The 23,079-nt window shown below is 45.3% G+C and overlaps 1 protein-coding gene across 2 annotated transcripts in view; it reads left to right on the forward strand.

Annotated features, from left to right (window-relative positions):
• Positions 1-14,470: 14,470 nt before the first annotated feature.
• MTMR2 (myotubularin related protein 2) overlaps positions 14,471-23,079 on the forward strand; it is a 56,637-nt gene continuing 48,028 nt past the window's right edge. For both annotated transcript variants that reach the window (XM_072326780.1, XM_072326783.1), the window contains exon 1: positions 14,471-14,639. In XM_072326780.1, coding sequence (XP_072182881.1) covers positions 14,557-14,639 — 83 coding nt within the window. In that variant the 5' untranslated portion in view covers positions 14,471-14,556. The remainder of the gene's footprint in view (positions 14,640-23,079) is intronic.

Consider the following 23,079-nt stretch of genomic DNA (forward strand, 5'->3'; position numbering starts at 1 on the left):
AGTCAACGGCTCATTCATCTGAGTAAATTGAAATTACAGTTCTATTCTAGGAGGGGGTGAGAGAAATGTGCATCTGGCAGCTTCTGGGAGCTTACGCTGCTTCTTTGCAAGAGAACTGGGATTTTTTTCTCCTGACTGGAGCAGTGGTTTCATGCCAGCAGGGGTTAACGAGTAACACGTGGGTATTTTCGCTCCTGAGGAATAGGTTGGTGTCGTCTTGCAGCACAGTGGTTTGCTTATATGCTCCTAAGCCCTGCTGCAGCAATGAGCTTGCAAGTATCTGTAAGCCCAGAGCGTTCGTGCATGACATGATCCAACATTTCAATAAACCCCGTCAAGCTGTATACCGAGGATGTGCTATCATCCAATTCATGCATCACCTCGGAGAAAGCTGAAAAACAGCCACGAGGAAGTGATTTCTCTTGCCTTGACAGGTTTCCTTCATAAGCCAGGCTCCATCTCCAAGCAGAAGCCGGTGACACAGGGCTGCTGAGGTGGACAGAATGAGGAATTCTGCCATTTCCCCTGTACCCCACAGTACCCACACTGCCCACAGCTCTCTTCTTGCTTCAGCATCTCCAGGTGGCAGCCCTGGCTCCCCTCTCACCCAGACGTGGAAATCAGGGCACAGTCTTGCTCATCCATGAGCACGCCTGAAATAGGTCATGAGACTCATACCCTAAGGTGCCTCTTTGTCTACCCCAGCTGTAAAGGCAGTCAGACTGCCACTTCAGGCACTTACCCTGGAGGCTCATCTGCTTGGATGAAAGCTCCCTGGAGACAGCAGCAGCAGGACGGATGGAGGAAAGAAGTCTCCTATTTCCATTGGTGCCAGGTGGTTTCCAGCTGGCCAGGCTGCCCAGCATTCTGGTGATGCTCACTGGGCAGAGAGCACTTGCGCCCAGCCTAATCCATAGCCAGGATAGGTCTGGGGAGCCTCAAACAGGGCTCTTGATTGGCTGAAAAAGCAGTATCTATAGTATTAAGGTGAAAAACAGCCAGGGGTGGGGGGCCTCCCAGGCCTTGCTGGTGCCTGAGTGTGACGACCACTCTGCCAAGCACACCCCATATCTACCACCAAAATCATTCCCACTGTGGATGCAAGGTGTGACAACATGGACACAAAGTCACCCTGCACCACATGTTCTCAGTGCCACAGAACATCCCCAGACACATTCTGTGTGCCTGGAGAAATGTGGTCAGAGAGAGCATGTGGGAGACACAGGTGGCTGGGGGTGATCGCCCTGCCCAGCCAGATGCATGGCAGCAGGATCTGCTCCACATCTGGGTGAGGGCTGACCTTTTCTACCACAGCAGAATCCCATGGGGACACACTACCACCTCAGTGCAGAGTGCTGCTCCTTCCCAAGACAGCACAGAAGCCCCACAGCAGCAGGAATATGGGCAGGATCCTGCCGTAGTAACAACATACACCATGGGAAAAGCTGATATCATGCCAGATTTTAAGTAAGGCTTTCTGGGTCATGCAGGCTACTTTGACAGAGCTCCTTTAATAGGGATTCAGATCATTTCCCAATGACAAATAAATGACATATAAAATTTCTCTTTTTTTTTTTCCTTCCAGCTCACAAGATCATTGCACACTCGCTCAGCCACAAATTACTGTATTAAATAGATTGCTTTTTATGCAATGACTCAGCCACTTCTGTGCTGAAGAGCACACACAGTTCCCGTTGAGCATGTGGTGATGTTTGCATTGCCACTACGTGATTAGAATCACGGAATCATTAGGTTGGAAAAGACCTCTAAGATCATCAAATCCATCTGTCTGCCCACCACCACCATGCCCACGAACTACGTCCTTGCAGGATGGATCCTCTCCTTCCTCATCCTCAGAACCAATAGTGGGTTCCTGATGCTGCATGGCCAAAGGCTGAGGGGCTCTGCTGGCGTGTAAGCACAGCCATCACCCCCAGACATGGCGTGCCTTCCTCTGCAGGGTTTGAGACAACAAAGATGCGCTATCTGTGGTTTTTGGAGGTCTGCCTCCAATGTTTTCACTCTGGCTGACTAGTCTGCCTTGTTCTACAAGCACAGTAACTGTTTTATTCTCTGTGCCCACAAGCAGTAGGAAAATCCTGTGGTACTGTTCAGCTTTTGGGTGAAATGCTGAGTGTAGGGGCATCCATGAAGCTTGTGTTAAAGCTGGAAAAATCTAACCCTTAAAATCAGTTTGAAAGAAGGAAAAGGTTCCTGGTTGTTGTGCTGGTCAATGAACAACGTGTAAGGGCAGGATTTGCCCTTCATACGCTTATGTTGAGGTGACATGGCAAAAATAAAACCAGGCGATGTATTCAAACAGCCTTTTGTGATGACCTGGTCTCTAAATAGAGCAGGGAAGTTAACTCCAGCAGCAAAACTATTCTAACATTCTGCTAAATTAGTGCCTGAAGAGCATTAAGACCAGGGTCTGAGATGACCACAAAATCCCGATTAGGATTTATTACACTGTTATTTGAGAATCAGATTTGGAAGGCCTCTCTCATAAGAACAGCCCACAGGGTTTGTTCCATACAATGGTCTCATGACAAAGGACAGGGCATACAGGAAAGTCAAGTCAATATGTGAACTCAATTCATGCTTAATTTCCATCCACGAAAAGCATCTTTCTCTGGGGAAGGCATATTTGAAGCATATTGGCTGCGTCTCTTTAAATTGATTACAGAAAGAATTTGGTAAATTTTCCAAAAGTGTAGATGTTAAAAAGAGAAATGTGTTCAAATGCACCTGGCATGTGACTCTGATTCATCAAACTTAGCAGTAACTCAAAGGTAGTGATGAATACCTTAGAACATATGCATTAGCTGAAACATCTCTTTGTGAATCTGCACAGGAACTTTGCCAATGATGATTTATTCCTCTTCTGAGTTCCTTTTGCTCATAAGGTTCATGATTTTGTCCCGTGTTACTCATCCTCCATCAGAACTTCTACCTGGCATAACATTAGTCCTCACATCACTGCGCTCTGTACCAAATTACAGCTGAAGTAAAGAAACCTGCTGCACTTTCTCTTGTGGCTCCTTCAGTGTATCAGATGACCAAGCACAAAGAATGTGTATACCAGAGGGAAGACCTACGTGTGTGATCCCAGAAGGATGATCAAAGTTGCAGGGCTACGTGGCATCCTCCTTCACGTGTGAGCAACAAGTTAGCTGCATTCGTAGCTAAAATCAGGACTTCACGCATAACACCCCCTCACACACCCCAGAACCAACTTTTCCTTTCATTTAAGAAACAAATCTACTACTTAAAGCAGTTTCCCCATAATTACACTGCATCTTTACATTATAATGTGCCACAGTGGTCTAGTGGAATCAACCATAGCAAAACCATCACATGCTGATCTTATTCATTAACTTTCCCTTCAACCCAAGCCCTAGGATTTAGCCTAGTCTTGTTTTACAATACAATCTGCTGGATTCTTACATACAAATACCAACAGACCATCTGTTTATGCCAAGGAATTTAAAATCTTCCTGTAGAAAATGTCTGAAGTGTTTCAGATGGTTACAAAGAGAAGCTTTCAAATGCTGACAGGATAGCAAAAAACAAGAAAATTGTTAAAAAGGAATAGAAAAAAAATGCCATCCTAGAGTACGTTTCATTACTTCCTCTACCCCAGAAAAGCCCCAGAAGTCTCTTTTTGCTACACTATTCTTCTGAAGCTTCAGTAGTCGCCTGTTTTGGTTTTCTTTTTCATTTTTCAACTTCTACTTTCTTTAAGGAAAAGGTGTCCTTTAGATACACTTCTCTGGGCCTCCAAAACCTCTTTTAGTTTTAACTTTCAGTAAGCAAGAGAAAGCAGGCAGAAGGAAGCAGTGCAAATGATCAGAAGTCTAGAAAAGATAAGAACTGAGGTTGGAGTAGGATGAAGATTCTTCAGGTAGATGCATTGCTGCTGTCAGGGGAAAAAAGCTATGCATTTCCATGCTGATGTCAACAGTCCAAGAAATAATGGATTCAGAACAGTCGCCAGGTGGAAGTTTTTAACATGAAGGATAATGCTTGGATGAACTAGATGAGGGGAGTATGGAGTCTGAAGGTTTTAAGGCTTGGTTAAGCACTTCAGAAATGATACCGATACAAGTTACCCTGCCTTCGGGCAGTTGCGTGGACTTAATGTCTTGTTGGATCCTCACAAAAAGACAGTAAATCTGTGGAAAACATTCTTTTCACATGGAGGAAGAAAAGGAAAAGAATCAGTAAAGGCAGTTTTATGGGGCACAGGTCAACTGATACTCACAAATTCACATAAACATCACCCTCCAACCCTACAATGCAACTATTTGAATCCCCCTGCTCCCATAGCATAAGAGCACAGCAGGAGGCCTGAGAGATATTTGTCCCAATGGACTTGCCTGCACCTTCTGGCTTTCTCCTGGGGGATGAAGTTAAGGAAACCTTCCATTTGAGCTCCTTTCCTGTAGAGAAAGGTTTTAATTCGATGCTTGCCCTTTTGTGCTAAAGTTACCAAGGCGCACTAGCTAATCGGTGGAATGATCAGAAGGTCATCGAGATACCCAAATGCGGCCCTAAGCATGTCTAAGTTGATGTCTTTGTTCGCCTCACAAAGCCAAACAAGAGTAGCTTGTGTGTGGATTAGATATCTGCAATTCAATCCAGATGATCTCTTTCTTAAGGAAAAAAAATCCCTCTTCATACCACCCAGAAAGACAGCCATCGTGGGACGAAGCATTGCGGGCTTCTGTTCCGCCTCAGTTGAAACTGCAGACTTTAAAGGCAGAGACAGAAGAAGACGTACAGCTGCTGACGGAGGCAGGCTTACAAGTGCGTGTACACCATGTGCTTGTAAGGGAATTTAAAGGATTAGGGGAGAATTAAATGTTTGTCTGTCTTTGTTGTTCAGCACAGCTTCAAAGCTGGTAGACGATACTAAAGATGATATTTCCCCTTTTTAAATACCGGAAGGGGACTCCCAAAACAATAGCTGGAAAATGCAGGCGTGATCTCACAGATGGTTACACAAATATGCTGGGCGATTCTTATCAGATGGATGAGGAACATACTATCCAGCAGTATAAAACACATAGAAAGTTAATGGTTTAAAATACCAATGAACGATTCCCTGCATGGACAAAAAAAGCCATCTGAAAATTCCGTTCCGGGAAATAGAAGGCAAGCATCCTGGCTGCTGATTTCAGTGTATCCTGACACACTGCCCTGTGCATTAATGGACCAGCAGGAAAATGGCACTATCCATGGCCACTTCTCAGTGCACTTCTTTGAGGTAGCGTTTGGACAGTGCTCTCAGTCATAGGGTTTGAATTCTAGGTTGTCCTGTGTGGCAGGACCCAATGATCTTTATGGGCTTCTTCCAACCTGGGATATACTATAATTCTACACATTTTTAGTGAGTAGAGAAACCATGGCATGTTCCCAATCATGAACTATTCTGCATGGCTTAGGCACTCTTGAGACCTGAGCTAAATGGTGGCATGCCCCTCACAGGAGCTGCCCTCTGGGTGCCATAGCTCTGCTTGGGACAGTCTCTGTCTAAGACTGCACTCTTAGTCTGGGCCTTTGTCTCCAGTATCATCTTCTCAAAATACCATGGTCAGTGCTTCTGAAAAGCATCTTTAGAAGGCAGACTGATGGTTGTTTTCTGCATGAAAGCACATCTCTTCGAGCTGAATTTTGGGGTTTTATGGATTCTTTTTCACTGCTCTGATTCTTTTATTCATTATAGAAGAAGCAGAGCAAAGGTGAAAAGCTTGCTCATTATCTCTTTCCTCTCTCCCGCTCCAGCCTATCTGTCTGAAAGGTGTTATCATTGAAATAGTTATTTTGGACTAGTAGCAATTGATACCATCCTTGGATCTCAGCAACAGCAAACACTCATTCTGAATAAAGGCAGTGCAGATTGCCTAAGCTGCCCATCACCTAGCACAGCTGCACTACTTGGGACTTCACAGGCCCAACAGCGAAGAAAATAACTTTCTTTATCTTCACTGCAGACATTGGTTAAGTTTAAAATGTGATAGGTTTTGTGTTAGTTTTAATCAGAGCAGGAAGGTGCTGTATAGAATGCTATCTACGCATTTGTACAATGGGAACTGAACTAGTAGACACTGGTTATTGAGCAAGATATTCACACAGCCACAGGCTTAAAACCTTGTCCATGAAGAAACACTTGAGTGGGACAAGGACATTTCTCTCCTTTCTGTCTTTTTCTTTCTAAACCTGAATGGGTCTCTGTTAAAGGGGATGTTGGGTCACCCTACATTAAGGTTACATAATTATTTCCTTGGCACAGGATTCTTGTGAGCTTCTCTCTAGGAAGGGATCACACCTCCAGTTTTTGGTATTTGACATTCAGTGTGGGCAATGCCCTCAAGACAAAGGAGTATCTTTGCCCTGGGAAATTCCACTCCGCTTTGCTTAAGACATTTAACATTAAGCCTCTGTTCTTTCGCTTTTCTCAATTTCCTCACTCTGGAAAAGGTGCTGGCAATGTGCCTGAATGACTGAAGCATGGGAGAGAGTTGTGAGCTACACTCTGGCAGTTCATGCTCAGGCTCATTCTGGATTCCTGCTTGTTTCAGGCACTGCCAGCCTCACAAGCACCTCTTCTCTCTGCAGTTGCTTTTGTAGCAGAGCTGGCCGAAGCAAAATTGTCTCAGCTGAAGCATCAGTCTCCAAACTGTCTCAGCTCATGAACCATCAGAGGTCATCTATCAGTATGCTGAGGATGGGCTGAACCTGTTGGCAGAGCAGCAACAGGTATTGCCTGGAGACCTGAGCCACCAGAGCTACTGCAGTGCGTAGACAGAAACTGATGCCTCGTGTCACAGCCTCATCACAGCACCCTGAGGCACATGTCTCATGTCATAGTCTCATCAAAGCACCCTGAGTCCCAGTGTTGGATGGAATAAGGTTGTCTTATGCTTCTATCTTCTCCCTCCCTAGTTTGGCCACCAGTTACAGCACTAACACTAAACTTTCATCCCTCTCCTTCCTCGCCAGGGGCAGGAATTCTCTAGCTCTCAGGACTGAGAAATAAAGGCCATAATCTTCCACTCATAAACTCCCCAACAGTGGCATGCATCCCTCTCAGTCTCTCAGACAAACTGCAGGGACACGAGACCCTTGCCTTCCAAGGGCAGGGAAGAGGATAGTGGTTTGTACTCCTCCTCCTCATTGTTTGAGTCAAACAGATTCAGACAGAGATCCTTTTCAGACATCCCGGACCCCAAACACACAGACATGCAGAGAGCATCAAGGGTTTCAGTATCATCAAATTCTTTGAGTTGCAGCACTGAAGGCTCAGATGTCACCCACTGCAGATGACAGCAAGGTGCCCTATTACATCCACATAAGATAATTCAGAAATTACAGGAGTTTATGTATCAGCACTACAGGTGAGTCTTGCTCTTCAGGTACAAGTAGTTGACACTCAAATGCTGTAATATGGACAGAAATTACATATTTAGAGTTCTTTATGAGGCCTGAATTCAGCCAGTGGTTATATATGGGCTTAAAAATATGTTTAGTTACACAGTCCCACTAAGCCATTTTTCTGTTCCTTTTGAACACTCATTGTATCCAGAGCATAGATGGGATATCTGAATGGGATCTGTTGAGGATACATGGGGAAATTTAAACCAAATATTTCCTAACTTTTGGTACAGAAAGCAGAGTAGTTTAAAATATTTCTTTCATACTTTCATCTGGTGAATGCAACATAGCTTTGTCTATATGCTGATCAGTTTCCTGTGCAAATCAGAAGAGTCTGACTAGTAGGTCACCACACAATCATGTCTATTTGGAGGGTACTTTGGATACACGGCTGGTAAGAAAGAAGACCCACCAGGCAAGTATTTCCATGCAGACCCATCCCTGCCTTGCACAGCAGTAATTCTGAAAGGTCAGTGTGAGTATCTTGAAGACTGCAGATTGAAGCAACCTGGGTTCAGTAAGCTAACAATTAAGCAGTGTGATTAATCCGGGCTCTGGCACTTAAATTTGCTCCTAGTGCATTTGGCAGTATCAACAGCTCTAGGATCTGCCATATCTAAATTACAGTAATTGAGTAAATTACTGGGGAAAAAAAAATAATCTGCCTCTCCCATTTGAATCCAGTGGCTTAGCACGTCCTCACTACCTTCCTGAATGTTTTTCACAGCTCACACACTGTAGATAGATCAGCAACACTGAGCAGACATTCAAACACCTCTCAAATGCTTCATTTTTATTGCAGTCACTGCTCAGCTTGCAGGTTCCCTGCCCTTTCATCACCAGAGCAGGACACCCTATTGCTTCTAAAACAAAGTCAGGCAACCCCTATGAGCCTTCCACATGGAAATCTGAGCCATCAAGCTAAATAAAAGGAATTAATTCCTACTTCATTTTATATTCTAGGTATGCCTTTCATGCTTTTATTATCACTTCCAGATCTTATCGCCATTGCTTTACTGTGTTTTATTAAAACAATAACGTGAATTTTCCTCAATAGGAAGAGAAACATAAATAAAATAAAGTACTCTCAACCATTTCTCTAATTGTACCTACTAAATACACCAGTTGTAAACTAAGATCTGACTTTGAGAAAGGAGGTACTGGTGGAGCAGGTCCAGAGAAGGGCAATGAGTCTTGTGAAGGTCTTGGAAAATCAGCCCTAAAAGGAGAGGCTTAGGGAACTGGTGCTGTTTAGTCTGGGGAAAAGGAGGCTGAGAGGAGACCTTATTGCCCTCTTCCAGTATCTGAAAGGTGCTTACAGTGAGAGCAGGGCAAGTCTCTTCTCACTGCTGACAGGTAGCAGGACGAGGGGAAATGGCCTCAAGTTGAACCAAGGTAAGTTTAGTTTGGATGTTAGGAAACACTTCTTTACAGAAAGGGTAGTTAAGCACTGCAATAGGCTCCCCAGGGAGGTGGTTGAGTCACCGTCCCTGGATGTGTTTAAGAGCCATTTGGATGTGGTGCTCAGAGATATGATTTAGCAGAGAGTTGTTAGAGTTAGGGCACTATGGCTAGGCTGCGGTTGGACTTGATCTTTGAGGTCTTTTTCAACCTGAGTGATTCTATGATTCTTTACTGTGTTTTGCAGCATGTAGAGGAGGTGCTGTCCCTGGAGCCACAGGGATGCAGCACTGGTGAGACAGCTCTGTGTTCTCCAGAAAAGAGTGTCTGCACCTCCAGTCTTTACAGTCAGCCTCAGACTGGACTGGTATTGCTCAGCCATTTGCAAACACATGCTACAGGGTGTTGCAGTAAATCAGTACCTGCAGAGACTATAAAAAATTAAAAGCATAAGGTGGGTGAAATGCTTGACTCCAGGTAGTGGCCCATACACACTGAGCACATGTTGGAATATTGCTGACATACTCATTAGTCTGTCTGATATGTGATGCCTGCTCCATGAGCAGTAACTAGCTGCGGGTGGCAGCGAGGACAAGAAAGCACTCCACAGGCAGAGCAGCATGTAGGATAAATACCTGGCCTATCAGCAGAGCTTTGCAAACTACAGTACACAGGATTCAGCTCAGGTTGAGTCCAGAGCTCCACACCTGTAACATTCTGTACCAGTATGTGCATGACTGCATAAGAAAGGCAATTAAGTGACATAAAAAAAGTATTGGAGGCCCACTGATCATTCGCTTCTGCTTCTATCAGATGTGTGGGTTGCAAGGCAAAAGTATTCTCTGGGTGTCATCAGCCAGCAAAGAACCACACCGTGGGTGAATGAGGATAACCACTCTGATCAGGTTAACCTCAAGTACACTGAGTCTCTCTCTGGGTTTTGTCTGGTTTCCAGTTTTGACAGCACAGGCATCATGCATCAGCAGGATCAAATCTGTGCATGTGCGCTGTGACCATCTTGTAACAGATGTTCTCACAACCACAAGCAGCTCTAGCTCCAACTCACAGCCACAGCACGTTGTTCTTCATCAGCCTCTCTGTGTGCGCCAAAGCTCTCGCTGTGTTTCTGACCTCATACTTTATCAGCTGATGGAGCTTGACAAAAGGGATGCATGCCACCTCCAGTGTGATTTGGTGATCATACATCACAGTGGGATCTCATCAGTAACAATCTGCCCTTCCCAAGGCACTGAGAATCTTTTATCAGCTGCCCACTGCCCTTAAGCTGCACATCAAGGAGACAAGAGAGCTTAATAAATCTGAGAGCTGTTTTAATGAATCAAAGGGAGAGATGAGAGTGTCTTTTGTTGTGTGGTTTTTAGAACAATTATGGGATTGAGTTAAGCTGCAAATTTTTTTGGACCCACTGATGTGGACTAGTAGAGAAGAAAGCACAGTGTGTGAAGCTGCCACTGCCTTGAGTTATTTAGTGTGTTGGCTAACAGGGCACAGGCAGTGATACAGGAACACATGAGTAATTTGAGGAAAATATGGGTGATCCAGAGTTCCAGCAAGGAGAGTGAGTTTAATGTTGGTGATGAAGTGAAGAGGAGGACAAGGGCACCATTTTTGAAAGGTATTAGGGAAGCCCTCCCTCCTTATTTACAGGGCTTTCAAAAAACTGTGTTGTTTGATGGAGAAGAGTGGGAAGAAGGGGAGTGTCTGATGGGCTGTACAATGGAAGGGCAGGGTATGATAAAGACTGCTGCAGGAGAGCATGCCTTCCTAGAATCATCTGAGCACACAGCCTTTCCCTTTGACTAACGTAGAAGCAGAACTATTTCTCTGCTCTGGAACTCGGTGTCCCAGCTATGTTTGGTCAAGGAGTTATAGACCATGACCAAACATCCCCACAAGATCCATACAAGCAGGGGACAGAGTGAGGCTGTGCTGGGATGCTGGGCGGTGTGACTGTCCCCAGCTTTGGGGAGCACTATGCTCACAGTGTCAAACACCAGAGGCCTGTATTTGGCTGTGCAGCAGTAAAGCCAAGGAGTTCCAGGGCTGGGATACTTGTAACATCTAGCACATTCATCTATCATACACCAGATGCATGCACTACATGCACACATTCAGCTAGAAAGCCTTTACTCTACAGACATGTAGTTTAAATATAATGGATGCAAACACTATCTTTCATGCTGAAGGACAGAGCCAAAAGTTTTACTTCCCCTCGTTTTATGTGGTACATAAAATTGTCCCCTTTTCTTTGTATTCTTTACAACTTTTCACTTCTAAATGCTTAAGGAATCATAGAATAATTGAATCAAAGAATGGCTTGAGTTGGAAGGGACCTCAAAGATCCTCAAGTTCCAACTACCCTGCTGCATGTAGGGCTACCAACCTTCATATCTAATACTAGACCAGGCTGCCCAGGGCCCCATTGAACCTGGCCTTGAACTTCCCCAGGGATGGGGCATTCACAACCTCTCTGGGCAGCCTGTTCCAGCACCTCACTACTCTCTTGGTAAATAACTTCCCCCCTATATCCAACCTAAATCTTCCCTTCTCAACTTAAAACCATTTCCCTTTGTCTTGCTATTATCTATCCTTCCAAAGAGTTGACTCTCCTCCTGTTTATAAGCTCCCTTTAGGTACTGGAAGGCTGCAATGAGGTCACCCTGCAGTCTTCTCCAGGCTCCAGCCCTCTGATCATTGTGGACCTCCTCTGGACCCTCTCCAACAGCTCAGTGTCTTCCTTGTATTGAGGGCTCCAGACCTGGACGCAGTACTTCAGATGGGGCCTCATGAGAGCAGAGTAGAGAGGGACAATCACTTCCCTGTCCCTGCTGGCCACTCCTCTTCAGGTGAGAAAGATAGGCTATCTATTCTGCACTTAAGTTACAAACTCAAGTTGGAAACCAATACAAGTTCAGAAAGCACTGGATGATATCTGCTTGCCCTTGCGCAGTATCTCCCACAACTTTGCTTCAAGAAACCTCCTTGGCATTCTTTTAGGATATCATTTACATCAGCTGTGTCTTTGAAAATGATTTTGTTACCTACCCTTGATGTTTTTACTGTTTTCTGTGTTCAAATCACAAAATGATGGAGTGTTCCCACCCACACACAAACCAAAAACCAACAACTGATATTTGGAAGATAATGGTAATAAAAGGGAAGTGGCAAGCAAAAGTAGGTTAACATACTGGAATAGGCTTATTTTATATCAGTTATAAAAGAGTCTTGTGAATTTTCTTTAATTGGTTTTGGTTATGTCAGGGCCTTTAGTTAATTCTCCATCACTTCCACGAGCCCTGAGGTAACTCACTTTCCAGGGAGAAAATTCTGCCTGACTTTGAAAACGTGCTATTGCTGAGCACAGAGACTCACTGAGCAGACTGGTAGTTCTTTTCAGCGGCAGGAGAGATCCAGGAGGTGATTAGCTTTGTTCTCATTTACAAAGCACCAGAGAGAGTTTCTAAAGGGTTTCACAGGCCCTGGGGATAAGGCCAAGAACAAAACAGGGCAATGAAAAGCAAATAGCGCACTTCATCAATAAACTACATAGAGATGCCACATCAATGGCAAATTAGGAAGAAAAGAAGGCACTCTAATACTTTCACATAGCAAAGGGAGCTTGTATATTGTTTTTACTCCTACTTGACTTTTTTAAAACGACTGCGCTGCTATCAAACTACATAGGCAGTGGGAACGAAGGTAATTGTAACTCACCATAAGGGAATCAGTCTGATACGATTCGAAAGCGAGACATACACAGCTCTGTACCACTTCCACAATAGCGACCTCTGCTAAGGGTTACCGCCTTCAGGAACTCAGTCCTGAGAGGGACTGGGAAGAGACTGTAGAACAGAGAAAAGGCAGCCAGGAGTTAAGTGACCGCTTACCAGAGGTGCAGATCTGCTGCTGCTGCTTCAACAGCCCCTGCCAGCCCGTGTTCTAGGGTGAAAAGGAAAATAAATAAATAAGTAAATAAATAAAAGGACTAGACAAACTCATCTGCCAATTTAGGAGCTTTTTCTGAAGTTAAAAAAGAAAACCAAAACAGCGAAAAAATTGCTTTGACAAAGCTGCGTTTTCAAGTTTAAACCAGCTTCAAACCATCCCACATCGAACTTGCTCAACAGCAGCTGAAAGACACTAAAGGGAAGAGCGAGGGGGGGAATTTCACAGCAGCTTAATGCTGTCTCAGACGGGGCTGCTGCAACCCGGCGTCAACATCCTGCTCGCCCTCATCAGTTTGCAACTGACTCGAAGTGCTTTGGAGTTATACCCAGTGACAGGAGCAAAGTGGGAAACAGCAGGAGGAGGTACATCAACTGACTTACTCTTTGGAGAGCAAATGGGTGATGAGTAACCATTTTACTTCGAAAGAACATTCAGATTTGTAAAGGATTTATGACGTTTTGCGTTACTGTTTCAAGCATGGACGTCCCCTGGGAGTCATATTTATGACACTGGGTGTTCTCTTGCCTCTACCAACAGACAGTGCTGACTAGCAGGCTTTACTGAAACCCTCCTGTTTGCTAACAGTGCTTTGGCTTCTTGTGTGCCTCGTAGAATCTTTGTCAAAGCAGCTAATGTGTTCAAAAGACACTGTGAGAGGGAAGCCTCGGCTGTAGTTCCTCCTGAGTCTTTTTAAATAATGTTAAAAGCTCTTCTCTTGCTCATCAAATTGCTCCAAGGAACCAAAAGTATCACTGCCTTTCCTGCAGAAGGACTTGCTTCTTGACAGAGCAGCCCGATCTTGTAGTTGGTAACCCTGCCCATAGCAAGGGGGATGCAGCTCAATGATCTTTAAAGTCCCTTCCAAATCTAAGCCATTCTATGGTTCTACAACAGCAATCTTTCTAAAGCTTCCTGGGCACAACACAGATGTACTCAAGCTGTCAGCCTGGTAACTCCTTTCCCCATGTGCACACAGCTCCAGCACCCTGCGGAACCAAATAATTTGGACCCAGGGCATACACAGCTCCAAACTTAGCAGCTTCTCATGGGAGCAATAAAATAACAGAATCCTTACAGTTGGAAGAGACCCTTAAGGGTCACTGAGTCTGACTCTCCCGCAATGAACTGGGACACCTACAGCTCCATCAGGTGCTCAGAGCCCTGTCCAACCTGATCTTGAGTGTCTCTAGGGATGGGGCATCCGCTTCCCTGGGCAGCCTATGCCAGTGCCCTTAGTGCCTGTGCCAGTTACCCTCAGTGTAAAAATGCTTTTCCTTATATTCGTGGATACACTCTACATCTCCTTCAGCTTAGCTTGAAACCATTTCCCTATGGAACCTCTGAGGTTCACCTGGACCACGGCTGGAGCCTCAGAGGTTATGAGGGGGGTTGTGAGGATCCTCAGCAGCTCCGACTCTCCCTCACGGGGATGAGCACACACGGCGCTCCCGCTGCCGCTCCCGTCCCTCTGGCCCCGGGGGGACACGACCACCACGTCCCTCCACAGCGGCTCTCGTGGCGCTCGGTGACGCCCGTAACCGCTATCCCTCCCCGACCTCACCGCCGGGCTGCGTGCGGAGAGAGGCGGGCAGGCTGCGGCAAAGGGAGCGGCGTTGCTCGGTATCGCCCCGCCTCGACCCGCCCTTCCCGCGCGGCACGCCGGGCCGCCATGGCCGCTTCCTGCGCCGCCGGGCGCTGCCCCGCACTCGGCTGACAGCCGCCCGTCCCGGGGCCGCCCCGCCGCCCGGCATGGAGGAGAGCTCCAGCTGCGAGAGCCTCGGCGCCGGGCGGCCGGTGGCGGCGCGGCCGCCCAGCGGCGATTCCCTCTCCAGGTAACGGCCGCCGCCGCGCCATCGCCCCCCGCGGGCAGCTCCAGCTCCGCAGGGCTGGGCCTGAAGGGCCCTCCCGCTGCACGGAGCCGTCGCGGGGCGGGGGGAGAGCATCGGTGCCGCCGTTCTCCCGCCGTGGTGCTCCGCTACTGCTCGGGGCGGCTGAGCCCTGTGCCGTCTTATTAACAGGAGCGAAGGTCGTGGGGTTTGTTGAATCCGTGTCGTTTTGTCCCCCTGACAGCTTTAGGAGAGCCTGATTTCTTTTTTTTTTTACTCTTAATGACATTTTAATGCTGCGTGGGTGATTTCCGAGAGGAAATTACCTCTGAGAGGCTTCCTGCGGCTCCCAGGGTATCGGAGAGGTGTGGATGCCGTGACTCAGAAGCACATCTATAAGGCTGTGAGGGTGGGGCACAGGGAGGAGGGACGATGCCCCGGCGGCTGGAGGGGTCCTGCCACGTTCTGGCTGCCCTCTGTGGCCAGGTCGAAGGGCCATAAGGATCTCTTAGTGCTACTGGCGTGGCTCGGAGGCCAGATCACACTGGAAACGTTCAAGGACAGTGACTGCACATCCTCCAGCCCTTTGATACTTTCTGGGCAGCCTCTGGGGGCTTCCTGTGGGTCCTTCCAAAGTATTTCCTGCTCCAGGCTGACCAAACCCAGTCTGTCCTTATGGGGGAGGTGGTCCAGCCCCTACACTCTCAGTGGTCTCTCCTGAGCTCCCCTCCAGTGCCTTTAGGGAGATAGAAACTGTATGCAGATCCCAGAAGCACGTGAATGAGTGCTGAGTCGAGGAGGCAATCCTTTCCCTGCATCTCCTGGTGTTTCCCCTGTTCCTTCATCCCAGGGTGACACTGACTTCTGCTCTGCTGTGCCACCCAGCAGGACCCCCAGGCAGGCAGTGCCCACTCTGCGGCCAGAGTGCTTCCTTCTCATGTCCCTTGTGACCCTTTCATTTCACTCAGCTTCATCAAGCTCTTCTGTTTTCTGTATAGGCCTCTTTTCCCTTTTTCCTCACTGCCCCAATGTAATTCTCTTCCACTCTCTGCATCAGCTGGGGCAGCTTGGACCCATCTGAAGGTCAGTCACTGTACAGGAGACTGGGACTTGCGGTCATGGAAACATGGCTTATCTTGGAAGAACCTTACTCAGCAGCATGCCCTGTACAGATGGAAGCACTGGGAGATGGAGGTGGTAAATCTGCCTCTGCTGAGCATGCACAGGACTGTCCTCCAAGTCCCAAAGAGGCCTTAACTTGAACAGTTTTCTTGGGGTATTAAGAAGCTTATCTGATAACCTTCAGGATTTCAAGCCTCTGCTCCAACATCTCGAACTTATAGATGAATTCTGGCCAATTTTTTTTTTGTGCCTTCCAAACAAATTACTTTTTTTTTCTCTGGCTGCTAATTGAAAATTGATGCACGTTTCTCCTATGCAGTTATTAATTAAAAACAACAAAAAAGTTCACGTTGAGTTGGGCACTTTAGTTGAAATGGTTACTGTTAGGGTGAGATTATAAGACAGTAAAATGAGGTTCTTGTAATGAGAAATGCCTGGTGACCTTCAGAATGTTTGTTTACCAGCTCTCCCTATAAATCTGGTGGTACCCACACACAAATAATCAGTTTTCCTGTGAACAGGACTGTCGATCCCTTGCTCAATTACTGCGTTTAGATTTTAGATCAGCAGTACGGCCTGATTCTATGTGCCGGCACATTGCTTCTGATGAATCATAGAATCATAGAATTACCCAGGTTGGAAAAGACATTGAAGATCATCAAGTCCAACCGCAGCCTAACCATAGTACCCTAACTCTAACAACCCTCTGCTAAATCATATCCCTGAGCACCAATCCAAATGGCTCTTAAACACATCCAGGGATGGCGATTCAACCACCTCCCTGGGGAGAATGCAAATACACTGAAACATATTTGTGTGGACGTCTTTATTTTCATCCCTTTCTTAGTGTGGTCTGTAAGGTAGGACAGCTTTGGGTTCTGAGCCTTCGGTAAGGCGCAGCTGGTAAAGTTTACCATTGGAAAGGTTGGTTTCCAAAGGGCAGTATTTAGGATGGGCTTTCCCCTTGGATCCTGTTCTGTGGAAGACAGGTGATCATGAGCCAGCCATTCATATAAAGGTGCCGTGGCATTCAACCAGCAGCTTACGAGGAGCTTATGTATGTAGAGTCAGACCAGGAGCAGCCACAAGGCAGAGAGGAGAAAGGTAATGCACTTATTCTAAGGGTGTCTTTGAGCTGCACTGTGGTTATGTCAGAAGGGCACCGAAGAACAAGGTTTATATAGCAGTATGGACTTCTTCTATCTGTAAAAATGGTCTGGGGCTTCTGGGGGAGTGATAAATACCTTTTTGCTGTGCTAAGTAATAGTTTGGAAAGACTGTCTGTGAAACTAATGCTTTTTAGAGGTTTGGGTTTTTTTTACTTGAAGCTTCATATGGACCTTCGGAATTGCAAGTAACAGCCAGCAAAATTCTACCATAACCATTCCTTCTGTGAAAGGAAAGTCAGGTATGATCATGTGTGACTTCAGCAAAGTACCTGGCTTGAAGAAAAAGGTGATATCAAGTTGTAGGTGTCTAATTGACATTTCATGAAAGGTGATAAGGCATTTTGTTTGTGTTGTGATTCCGTGTCTTAGTCTCCGAATGAACAAATCTCTGTGTGCTTCCATAAAACATTCTCTGAAAAACATTAAAGCTCAATAGGTTATATTGTTATATCAACAACAGACAAGTAGAATGGCCAGGAGTCTTTCTGTTAGGTCCACTGAAGGTGAATTTGTACTGCCTGTGCAGAAGCGTGGAGGTGATTGTACAGGAAGGAAATTGCTGCAGGAGATGTCGGCGATTTTTCAACCTCAGTCTAAAATGACAGACAGAGATAAGGCAGTGGGCAGATGTTTCCTGCCAGAGTGACTGTAGCAATGTTTGATGTTACCACTTTCTGGTTGCTTGTTACCACCTCTCTGCTGGCAGTTACGCTCCGTAAAGGTCTGCGGGCGCAGTGAATCCTGTGCGCTGTGCTTCATGCTGAAGCATATGAAAACAATCATGCTCCTTGTCCTTAGTGTTTGCAGGGGTAACTCGGAAAGCATAAGCTCTGTGTAAATCAGTGCAGCAAGGTCTGTTGAAGCAATAGCTCCGTGAGGTATGAACTCCGTTCATCTCAAATAAGATCCTGTCAATACCTGCTCTGATTTAAGGCTATGTTGAAGGAATTCTTTCCCCACAGATGAGAGTGATGCTGGAAGGAGTTGGATCTGTAAGCTGTTGGCTGAGGAGGGCTCGCTAGCACCACATTGCTACCAGATGTGCGTGATTTGCTGATGGAGTTGTTTTGTGATGAGTCATTGAAGTTAGAGTTTGAAAAGGAAGGGTTTTTGCCAGTTCTGGCATTCAGTGAAATGCGAGTAGCTGTCTTTTTCTTCCTGGACTTTGAGAGCACTTCTTGCTTTTGATTTCTTCTATGCATGCAGCAGGTTTTCTCGAGAGTTGTTGCCGTTGAAGACAAGTATGTTGTTTGCTGAGTGTCGATAATGAACTGATTCTTTGTATCTGAGTAAATAAACGCTATGCCTAGAAGCAATCAGCAACTCCCAGCCCACTCATTATTATTAATTTGAATATATGAGTGATAATTTATAACACTTACTTGCAAGTAAGGTCCATTTTGAGATAGATTTTTTTTCTCAAGTACTGCATATTGTGAAGATAAGGAATAGTTTTGTTTATGGGACTCGCACAATGAGGAGAGTCTGTTGTTGGGGTCAGAGGATTCGTGCAGACAACTGATAAAACAAAGCTGTGGAGTCTTTTTGGGTGAACATTTTCAGTGCGTTTGTGAGGAGAAACTCTGACCTTTGAAGAATGGGAATTGCTTTTAGTAGCAGTCTTTGGCATCCACATTTCAGTTCCTGATTCTCTTGGTTTATGAGACCTTCAGCCATACAAGTTTCCCTTTTGGACACACACAGATGGCTTTGTCCAGATTCTAAACATTTTTTTTTTTATAAGTGCCTTTTCTATTTGAGAATACAAAATGCAGTTGACATTCACCTGTTTCTTGTATTCTAATTCATGTTAAATTATTGGTTAGAGGCCTCACGAGAACTTGGGGTGCCACAGCTTTAGCTGCCATACAAATACAGAAAGAGCTGATTTCTGCATTGGAGAGCCAGGGCTGCTCTATTTTTACCAGTGCCTGGCGGGTTGCTGTACTGAGCTCTTGGACGTGCAGTAGAGCGCTGTGGCTCCTTGCTGAGAGATGGAGCGAAGAGCGAGAAAGTCTAAGAATGAGATGAAAAACTGCTGCGGAGAGATGAGGCCAGATCTGACAGCTGATGAGGAATAGAGCGAGGCTGAGAACACGGCCCTCTGGGGTCCTATCAGACACTGCCTTTTCTGAAGAGAGATGGTGCTATTATGTTGACTAATAGTCTGTTTGCTAGACAGTTTTGAGTCTTACGCATAGTCCTGTAACTACAGGCTATTTACAGCAGGAACACAATTACAGAACCTGAATTTTAAGACTTGGGATGACCCAGTGATGTCAGTGACACATTCCTATGTATTGTCTGATTCTCCTCCTGCTCTGACTTCGTTTATAGGTTAGTACTGATCTTCAACTGGTTAATTATCTGTTTCTTATATTTTAATGGTTGCATTTCTTCCCTTCTTCTATTGTTTTTGTCCAAAGGCAAGAAGCACATTTAGAAAGGTCATAACACCTCTTGAATGGCTCAGAAGAATCAATAGCCTGCAGCTTCTTTTTCGTTAACGTTTTCCTGATGACCTGCTTTACTGTTAATGTTTTTTTCAGTGTTGAAGGTATCAGGTGGTGTAAAAGAGACATGATCCATACCCCAAAGAGCTTAAGTTACCTGAAAACTTGGGATGGGGAGTGGGGGGGGTGGGGGGAAGAGCCATCGTACATTAGAAATGCATCAGAAGCTTTCCAGGGGTCGCCATGATCAGGTGTTATATACAAGGTGTAGTTGTATAAGGGGCCATGAAAAATATGATGTTGTAGTTTGTCCATGGGAAACCCATTTCACCATAAAGAAGAGGGTGATGAGGAGGTAATGAAGTGCTTCGCTTGTAGAGGTGTTAGGGATAATAACCCAGCAAAGGGAAGGTACAAAAAGGATATTGTCACGGTAATTACCCCAAGTCTTCATTTTTAACTGGAAAACATCTGGCTGTTTTATAGCCCCAGTAAGTAGGAGCTAATTGAAGAAAAATTCAGTGAAAGACAACAACAGAAAATCAGTGGAACTTTTCAAGTATTTGTTTTTCCTTTTCCTACCATCTGTAGTTTCCTCTGCCAGACAATGTTCTCACTCAGTAATTTTCCAGTGATTTCAAGGTAGCTCTTTTCCTTGCCTCTGTTGCCTTTCTGCTCCATGAATTCTTTTCCATTGCTTTCTAAGCCCTGATGTATTTAATGAAGAAAAACTGTTAGTAGTTTTCTAGTCCATAACCCCTTCAAAATGATATTCTAGTCATCTTGCTAGCGATGCACAAATGCTCCCACTTGACAGACCTAGCCTTTCTATAGGCTTCTGGCTGTGCCTCGAGGACCACTAGTGTTACATCACCCGATGGTACGGATTTGATCTGGATCAGGTGTGGGTACGATCATGTTTCTGCTGTCAGAGAGCACAAGCTTATGGTATCTTTTTTCTTCTCTATTTCTGGGAAGATGGGCAACTGTCATGGTTTTGCAATTTTGTAATGTTGCTATCAGTATTCCACATCATAACATCATGTTAAGCATCTGGTTAGAATAAAACAACTGTTTTATTTGGATTAATTCATTGTGAAGTAAAGAGCCTATGTCCTGGTACAAAGTGTTACACTTGAAATCTTGTTCATTGGTGAAAGGGCAGTGTGTCTTTATATAGCCAAAATGTATTGTTAGTGTAAATGAAATCTTGAAGGTCTAATCATTATCAGTCTGGATGCACTTGATACAGAAAAAGAAAGAATGATCAGTTAAAACTGCCATAGACTCAGGTTTTTAGTTTCAGCATCTCTTCCTGGTGCTGGGCTCACCCCTCTCCAATGCCTCTGGGTTCCAGGCTGATGGTGTTACTGTGGCCCTGGTGGATCTTACACAGTGGTCAGCATCTGGAGTCCTTTGCCAGGAAGAATTCGTATTGACGAATTCGTATTGATTTAACATCTTCATTGATGATTTGGATGAGGGGATTGAGTGCACCCTCAGTAAGTTCGCAGACGACACTAAGCTGGGAGGGAGTGTTGATCTGCCTGAGGGGAGAAGGGCACTACAGAGGGACCTGGATAGACTTGATCGATGGGCCAAGGTTAATGGAATGAGTTTCAACAGGACCAAGTGTCGGGTCCTGCATTTTGGTCATTACAACCCCAGGCAACCCTACAGGCTTGGGGAGGTGTGGTTGGAAAGCTCCCAGACGGAAAGGGACCTTGGTGTGCTGATGGACAGTCGGCTGAATATGAGCCAGCAGTGTGCCCAGGTGGCCAAGAAGGCCAATGGCATCCTGGCTTGTATCAGGAATGGTGTGGTGAGCAGGACTAAGGAAGTCATCCTGCCCCTGTACTCAGCATTGGTAAGGCCTCACCTCGAGTACTGTGTCCAGTTTTGGGCACCTCAGCACAAGAAGGACATGGAGGTACTGGAGCAGGTCCAGAGAAGGGCAACGAGGCTCGTTAAGGGCTTGGAGAATCAGCCCTATGAGGAGAGACTAAGGAAGCTGGGGCTGTTTAGTCTGAGGAAGAGGAGGCTGAGGGGAGACCTTATTGCCGTCTTCCAGTACCTGAAAGGTTCTTACAGTGAGAGTGGGGCAGGTCTCTTCTCACTACTGACTTGTGACAGGACGAGGGGAAATGGCCTCAAGTTGCGCCAGGGCAAGTTTAGGTTGGACATTAGAAAGAACTTCTTTACAGAAAGGGTGGTTAGGTACTGGAATGGGCTCCCCAAGGAGGTGGTTGAATCGCCATCCCTGGATGTGTTTAAGAGCCGCTTGGATGTGGTACTCAGGGATATGATTTAGCAGAGGTTTGTTGTGGTATTGTTTTGTGGTTGTTTTTTAAGAGATAGGCTACTGGTTAGGCTGCGGTTGGACTTGATGATCTTCAAGGTCTTTTCCAACCTGAGTAATTCTATGATTCTATGATTCTATGATTGACGGTTTCTTCTTTCCAAAAATTATACTGGTAGAATGAATATACAACTTACATTTCTTACATGTCTTACATGACGTGTTTTTGTGCAGGTTGTTTTTGTTTATGCTTTTGTTTGTTAGTTTCCCTGGCACAAAAAGGCACTAATATGTGCATTACATAATATTTGAACTCCTTAACCACAGCCTCATTGGTACCTCTTGCCCAACCTGAGAATAAATAATTCTTGTTATATTAAGAGGTCCTATTGATTTTGATTGACACCAGTCCTTCTTAAAGACAAAGACTACAGAGATGGATAGGACCAAACTCATCAGTTATTTCAGCAAAATCTGCGTGTGGATGAGCTGAAGCCAAGGAGTGAGTTGGTTGCGTATATCTATAGGAACTGTCCCACAGATGCTGGAGATAGTGGGAAGTGACTGAAACCTGTGCTACCAGAGATATGCTGCTGAAAGATGATTGTCCAAATCAGCAATTGGGATACCTTTAACAAGTAAAAACTGATCAGCATCCCTGGTAAAGAAATATGTCGAATCCTCTGCTTCCATTTTACCCAAAGTGGCTTTTGGAGTAGGCTTCTCTTGAAAATTCAAGCCATGTTCTTCATTCTAGTAGCAGACATTCCATTTTGACACTGAAAATGTTCCGTTGTGTATTTCACCTTCTGCTTTCATCTCTCATGAAGAAAAATACAGACCCTCTTGGATAAACTTTCTCTCATCTCACTGCAGACCTCTCTGACGCACATCTGTGCCAGTCTCTGGATTTCTTTTTGTAGACAATGGGAATGAAGTGATTCATCTCAGTTTCTCCCCAGCAACTGCAAGGAGAGCCTGCAGTAATTCAAATGTGAACACCTACACAGAACTCTCTCCCCATCTTGTGTAAGGGTCAAAAAGTGTACTGAATTTGGCTTGTTCTCCACTCTGAAAAAGGAAGGAGATATTAACTCGTGTTCTCCCTCTTTTCCATGTTAACTATATCTGTTGGCAACTGAAAAGAGAACAGAGATTTATAGCCTGGTTTTCTCATGTAGCCATGTTTCCTCATATATCGGTACACATCTGTCTACTTTGTTCACTGTTAGTTTCTGTAACCTTTGGACAGTTTTAACTGCGTTTGTCAGTGGAGTAGAAGTAATAGCTAATATCACATTTTGCATTTAAGCAAAGGCGGAGGTGGGCAAGGGTGTCTGTGTCGGTTTTTCCATTAGTGAAAATGCTTGTTTCTTTTTCAACATAAGGAAATACCTTGATGA

Source organism: Excalfactoria chinensis, chromosome 1 (assembly GCF_039878825.1).
Source record: "Excalfactoria chinensis isolate bCotChi1 chromosome 1, bCotChi1.hap2, whole genome shotgun sequence".
NCBI classification, from domain to species: domain Eukaryota; kingdom Metazoa; phylum Chordata; class Aves; order Galliformes; family Phasianidae; genus Excalfactoria; species Excalfactoria chinensis.